Source organism: Branchiostoma floridae, chromosome 10 (assembly GCF_000003815.2).
Source record: "Branchiostoma floridae strain S238N-H82 chromosome 10, Bfl_VNyyK, whole genome shotgun sequence".
NCBI classification, from domain to species: Eukaryota; Metazoa; Chordata; class Leptocardii; order Amphioxiformes; family Branchiostomatidae; genus Branchiostoma; species Branchiostoma floridae.
Genome location: NC_049988.1, coordinates 21096861 through 21104221, shown reverse-complemented (window position 1 = coordinate 21104221; position 7361 = coordinate 21096861). Strand labels below are relative to the sequence as shown.

The window sequence follows — 7361 nt, the reverse complement described above, 5'->3', positions numbered from 1 at the left end:
CATCTCCTCGTTATTTTACTTCTTAAGCTTGATCCGGTATGTGGAGGTAACCTCCGTTATCATCTCCACAGACCGCACGTATCCGGGTGGAGCAAGCGGTCGCCGTGCTCGCTGTAGCTGCAGCTGTTTGGCCGTCGGCATCGCCGTGCTGTTCAGCATGTCTGCTGTGGGACTGGCCTCTCTGACGTTCATCAATAAAGAGGTAAACATTTAACAGACTTCTTTTCAAGCATTTCTTTACATTGCTTCTGTCGTTTGTCCAATGGAATGTCAAGACAGACCAATGCTGCAGTTTTTCCTAAACTATTTCTACTTTGACGGTCGTCTTTAGGAAATAGCACAGCTGTCCAGCACAGTTGATGTCTTGAAGGGCGACCAAGACGACATGTCCACTATTATTGATGCCTTAAAACTCAGCCTAGACGACATTCGCCAATTGTCCATCATTGTTGAGGCCTTGAAGCGCGACCAAGACGACATAACTCAACTGTCTACCACTGTTGACGCCTTGAAGCGCGACCAAGACGACATGTCCACCACTGTTGATGCCTTGAAGCGTGAACAAGACGACATGCGCCAACTGTCCGCCACTGTTGACGCCTTGAGGCGCGACCAAGACGACATGCGCCAACTGTCCGCCACTGTTGACGCCTTGAAGCGTGACCAAGACGACACGTCCATCACTGTTGATGCCTTGAAGCGTGAACAAGACGACACGTCCATCATTGTTGACGCCTTAAAGCGCGACCAAGACGGCATGTCCGCCACTGTTGAAGCCTTGAAACGCGACCAAGACGACATACGCCAACTGTCGACCACTGTTGACGCCTTGAAGCGCGACCAAGACGACATTCGCCAACTGTCGACCACTGTTGACGTCTTGAAACGTGACCAAGACGACATACGCCAACTGTCCACCACTGTTGACGCCTTGAAGCGCGACCAAGACGACATGCGCCAACTGGCCACCACTGTTGAAGCCTTGAAGCGCGACCAAGACGACATACGCCAACTGTCGACCACTGTTGACGCATTGAAGCGTGACCAAGACGACATGCGCCAACTGTCCGCCACTGTTGACGCCTTGAAGCGCAACCAAGACAACGTGTCCACCACTGTTGACGCCTTGAAGCGCTACCAAGACGACATGTCCAGCGCTGTTGATGCCTTGAAGCGCGACCAAGACAACGTTTCCACCACTGTTGAAGCCTTGAAGCACGACCAAGACGACATGCGCCAACTGTCCGCCACTGTTGACGCCTTGAAGCGAAACCAAGACAACGTGTCCACCACTGTTGATGCCTTGAAGCACGACCAAGATGACATGTCCACCACTGTTGACGCCTTGAAGCGCGACCAAGACGACATGTACACCACTGTTGACGCCTTGAAGCGAGACCAAGACGACATATCCACCACTGTTGACGCCTTGAAGCGTGACCAAGACGACATGTCCACCACTGTTGACGCCTTGAAGCGCGACCAAGACCACATGTCCACTGCTGTTGACGCCTTGAAGCGCTACCAAGATGACATGTCCACCACTGTTGACGCCTTGAAGCGTGACCAAGACGACATGTCCACCACTGTTGATTCCTTAAAGCGCGACCTGGACAAGGAGCGTAGCCGAATGGGCGCCTTGGAGCAGCGTCTTCACGAGATGAGTAAGTCACCAGGTAGGTCGGTTTTTAGCTGTCAAATGGACTATTTGTGATGTTAACGTCAGTGGTATAATAGCAGGAAAGTTTTTCACTATCATTACTTCATTAATGCTACAATTTCCCTTATCAATAATTCACATGCCTGCATGATTTCTAGTATGAATGAAGCACGTACACGTGTGGTATTCAGTATCATCTTATTCACATCATCAATAATGTCCCTACATGTACATGTGCATATATACCTGTTATGTTACATAGTTGTTCACTAACTCATACCATTTACTGATTATGCTGGTATTGAGTAAAACTAATGGGAGATATGGCCTTTTGATGCAGTAACTGTAATGGTTTGTCAGTGATCACCAATATTCGTTTGTTTAATTTGTTTCGCACTTAAAACAAAATACATGACAATGAATTATAAAACATAAACAGTGCAAGGGAGGCCAAAAGCGCCTGCTTATGGGAATTACAATTGATAGAAATTAAACAAAAGAAATAAGAATGGATAACAAATAACGTAGTCGATGGAACAAATAACGTAGTCGATGGAATGAAAACACATTGCAAAAAATAATAAAATTCAGCTTTAGTGTGACACTTGAAAGTAGCGAAAGAGGGACCTAACTTTAATGTACTAGCCAAGTTGTTCCAAACTGTAGAACATGAAGCAGAATTGCCGTTGGATAGTTTTTGCATTAATAGGCCTTAGATAGCTGCTATTTCTTGTGTGATGGCTGTGGATATCTGAGTTTGATAAAAAGGTATTACAGTAAATTTCAGAAAGGTAGGAACATTTCTGAATGATATTAGACGTAAAAAATAGTTTGAATTCTATTCATGTCGTATACTGTTCAGATTTCTAACTTTAATTTGTAAAAAGCGGGGCTTTTGGGAAAGTGAAGGGAGCATTTGAGGCTATTCTGATGAACCGTTTCTGAAGTAAAAAGAGTGGTTTAAGTACTCGCCCATACAATGTTACAGAACGAGAGATAGGGATAAATAAGACTAATTTTCTTTTATTTATTTATTTATTTATTTATTTATTTTATTTTATTTTATTTTATTTTATTTTATTTTATTTTATTTTATTATATTTTACTTTATTTTATTTTATTTTATTTTTTTATATTGACTCTTGCAAGTGTTTTTTTATTATAAAAGATTGGAAAGTGGTGAGATATATCAGTCACTAAGAGGCCTGATACATAAGTGTCGTTCAAAATAAATTAAACAAACAAACAAACAAGGAGTTGGAGGTACTCAAATTCGGCTGGCAACACTCGATCCTAGCCTCCATAGCAGGCTTTCTGGTGCCTTTTTTGGCTCATAATACACTTTTGCTGCCCATTTCTATTTGTACTCGGTCGCTGATTGCTGGCCTTTTCTGGTTGCCGGCCTTTCGGGGGCCCCAAAAAAAGGCCCCAGAAAGCCTGCTATGGAGGCTAACTCGATCCACTTGAAGGCCGGTTGTGGTTGAAAACGCTACGGGCCAGTGAGGTCTGTCTGTGAGGACGGTGTTTTTGATATTGAAATTCAACACAAATATTTACTTTTTCCTTTTAATCGTTTTCTAGAGGAAGACTGTGCCGAGTACCATTCATCCGGATCGACAACAAGCGGAGTCTACTCAATCGGCATCCTCCCCGCTGATGTGGAGGCGTTCTGTGACATGGATACCGCAGGTAGGGTTTCTGCTAAACATGGCAAGTTATGCCTTTACCTTTTATTCTACATGTGTGTGTGCGTGTGTGCGTGTGTGTGTCTGTGTGTTTGTGTGTGTGTTTGTATGTATGTGTTTGTGTTTGTGTGCATGTTCGTGTGCATGTGCATGTGCCGGCGTATGTGTGTATGAATTATTGTATGCGCAGGTGTGCGTGTGTGTATGTTTGTTTGTATGTATGTGTGTGTGTACGAGTATGTTTTCCCTTTCACTAACAAATTGCTTACAGTTTTTTCCTATTTGTTAACCTTTTATTCTACATGTGTGCGTGAGTGCTTACATTTCTGTCCTATTTGCTAACCTTACTTTCTCCCCACAGGAGGCGGGTGGACTGTGATCCAACGGCGGCAGGACGGGTCGGTTCCCTTCAACCGGACCTGGGAGGAGTACAAACTGGGCTTTGGGAACAAGAACGGGGAGTACTGGCTGGGGAACGAGAACATCCACCTCCTGACCAATCAGAAAAACTATCGCATGAGGATTGACCTCGTGGACTGGAACAACGAATCACGCTACGCAGAGTACAGCACCTTCAGGTGAGTAAAACACCTTCAGGTGAGTAAAACACCTTCAGGTGAGTAAAACACCTTCAGGTGAGTCAAACACCTTTAGGTGAGCAAAACACCTTCAGGTGAATGAAACACCTTCAGGGTCAAACACCTTCAGGTGAGTAGAACACCTTCGGGTGAATAAAACATCTTTAGTTGAGTAAAACACCTTTAGGTGGTTACCTGCGGGTAAATCTTGTTTGTACTTCGTGAGTATGAATATGTGGTCACAAATTATGTTAACTTATTACAGTAGAAGCCGCTTAATTGCACGGCCTATTTGTCAGTGAATTTTGTGCAATTATCCGACTGGTGCAATAATGCGAAGTTATCTAGCTGGATCGCACCGGTTTGGGATGTTAGGATTCCGTGCAGTTAACAGGAGTGTGTGTTAATCCGCTGTGCAATTAACTGGCTTCTACTGTATTATTCGTCGAATCAAATTGCCCCTCATAATTAGCAGCTCAACCAATGATAGCCTATCAATTATGAAAGCGACCAATAAGAGAATGGCTGCATGTCCGTCAAATATCTACATTATTATGTTTTTATTTTGCATGTCTTAAGGGACTATGGGGTCAGTCTACGCTACTCTTAATTGCTACATCTTTCGATGCATAACACTAGTTATAATATTTATTATTTGATCTTATATTGTGAAAATTTGTGTGGTCTGAGGGAAATCTAAATGGCTGCTGATTTTAAAAATAAGTTTTGTCTGTTTGCCTCATTGACCTCGTCTTCGATCTATCATGGCCGCCGCGTGAGAAAGGTGTATTAGCCCACTTGTGTGATATTCCCAACCAGGGTGTCCGGTGAGTCGGACGGGTACCGGCTGCACATTTCCGGGTATTCAGGCACCGCGGGAGACTCCATGACTTACAACAACGGGCACAGGTTCTCCACTGTGGACAGGGACAATGATGACTGGAGCGGCCATTGTTCTCAGCGGTGGGGACAGGCCGGCTAATGGTTTTGGACCTGCAGCTACTCCCTCCTCAACGGCCGCTACCTGGGCAACTGTGGGTACTCCTGTCCATCCTCACAAGGTGTGGTGTGGCTCCACTGGAGAGGCGGGTATTACTCCCTGAAGTCCGTTTCTATGAAGATCAGGCCATAAACAACATACTTTCTGTTGCCTTTCTGGATCTATCAATCTAAACAACAAGAACGCTTAATGCCATGATCCATTTATTAAAATTCATGAGTTCTTGACCACATGAAATGACACATAAGAACCCTTCAATCTTGAATGTATGCTGCACGTGATCGAAAAAAAACGTTTGCCGCACTTTGGATTTCATTCTTTTTAATGTTTTGGTTGTTAATACTTACACGATACATTGTAGACAGAGAAAAAGTGACCCTAAAGGAATATTTGAAAAATATATTTGTGCTCTTACTTCACTAAACAGATAAACAGATTAACCATGGTAATCCCCCTTGTAGGCAGAGGAATGGTAGGGCCCAGAGGGTTAGAAAGAAACGAAGATATTAAGAGACGTCTGGAGAATAAGACTGGAAGGTTGGCCGAGACGAGCTAAGTGCTCTAAAGACTGTACATCAAGAACTGGTGTGTTCGATGTCTTATAAGGACCTTTGAACATGGAATAAGAACAATGTGAATATATTGGAACGTGAAAATAGTACACAAGATGCTTTATACAAGAGCAAATAACATACATAGTAGTTTTTTTTACCGAGAGTTAAATTACAACTCTATAGATTAATAAGCGTGATTATATATAGTGTGTCTTTTTGTTGTAAGCACCACCGAAGCACCTATTGACTTTTGCAAGATGTTGTAATGCAGTTTTTCTATAATGTGCTGATCGATACAGAAGACCTTGGTGAAAATTTAACATAGTACAGAGAAAGGCTGTAGGAAAATGGGGGTCAAAAGTTCTAAGAAAGACTGTAAGGAAGGAATGTAAGAAAGTGGTAAGAAAGGTTTAAGAAAGACTGCAAGAAGGCTGTAAGAAAGAGTGTAAGAAGGCTGTAAGAAATGTTCTACGTCAGCTGTAAAAAGGCTGTGAGAAAGATGAAAGAAAACTTATCAAATGTTGTAAGAAAGGATGCAAGAAAAGGTTGTAAGAAAACAGTAAGAAAACCTATAGTAATGTGTGAAGATGACATATACATTTAGAGGGTTGACTGACCGTACATCTAATGGTTGTTTACTTATGTTACAACATTTGATTGGAGTAAAAATGAAGTTCAAACAACACAGCTTATGCCTTTATTAAACCAGTCTATGTAGTCAGGTATCTATCGGTGTGGTCTGTTATTTTGACAAATGAATCAACAGCTGAGAAAAAGGCCTAACCTGTCATGGAAAATCTGATTATGTCCACATATATTCCCAAACTGTAGCATGTAGATATTATGACTACATTTAGAGTTCTCACGTACAACTTTTTTTTATGTTTCTCCCTCCCAGCCCAGATTAACTCCTTTTCCCAGAAAATTAGTCTGCCACTTACAGAAAAACAAAATGCCATTCGCATCACCTGATGCCACGTCATCCCTCCAGAAAGGGCAAACATGGCCTCACGTCGTCAGACTAATGAAACCAGACTAAAACCCAGTACATTAAGAACGGTGGATCATCATTTCCCTGGTTCTAATCCATGTCAAAACACATCATCCCATATCTCTTCCCGGCCAATTTTGCTCACTTTTCAGGTCGTCCCTAGGTGACTAGCGGAACTCTCGCCACCACTGTACAGCGGCTCTCCGACCATCCTCAGTAAAACTGACCTGCAAAACGTGAAACCTGGTATTATAGCAACAGGTCAAATCAGCACGTTGTTTTCTGAATACGTTAAAGAGTTTGTCGAGTAGAAAACTAATAGTGAATGGGCACCAAAGAAATGGATCACTTATTATAGAGTGGTAGACACGATAAGTAGTTTCTATACAAAGAAAATGTACATTTCGTGAGATATGCACATAGCCATATTTTGAACATAGAAAACATTCTAGAAAGTTGAAAGTTCCTTGTTTGGCTGTATCAAACCTATTGCCTGTTTTTGGAGCGTTTTCTACAAAATGCTAAACAGACAAGACAACAAAATGTAAGCACAACTTCACTAATAGTGATAATGCGTAACCTCACTGTTTTCACAATAAACAGATGTCCTTTTGTTGTTGTAAACGGACGAAAAGCACCATGCCAGAACTGTTGGTATTTATTGAGGGAATTTCCTTTGTAACAAGCCTGAACCAAGTTATAGAGATTTTAAATCTTTGAAGACTGTGCTCATTTGAGCCTGGACCACTGAAGAAGCCAGACTGGTGAAACCGGTCTGTGTGACAGACTGAATAAAAGTTGTAAACGGGAACTCTGCGGCTCCGGCTGTCTTACTGAGGGGTGACTGTGGTGACAAAGATGTCGGTTAGCGTGAGGATCAGTCCGCTCCATAC

General features: G+C 42.6%; 1 protein-coding gene across 1 annotated transcript; it reads left to right on the top strand.

Annotated features, from left to right (window-relative positions):
* The first annotated feature begins 3705 nt into the window (after positions 1-3705).
* LOC118424605 (angiopoietin-related protein 1-like) lies at positions 3706-6193 on the top strand. Its single transcript, XM_035833243.1, has 2 exons — positions 3706-3923; positions 4743-6193. Exons 1-2 carry the CDS (start codon positions 3862-3864, stop codon positions 4903-4905), a joined length of 225 nt encoding a protein of 74 aa, XP_035689136.1. The 5' UTR covers positions 3706-3861; the 3' UTR covers positions 4906-6193.
* The last annotated feature ends 1168 nt before the right edge of the window (positions 6194-7361 follow it).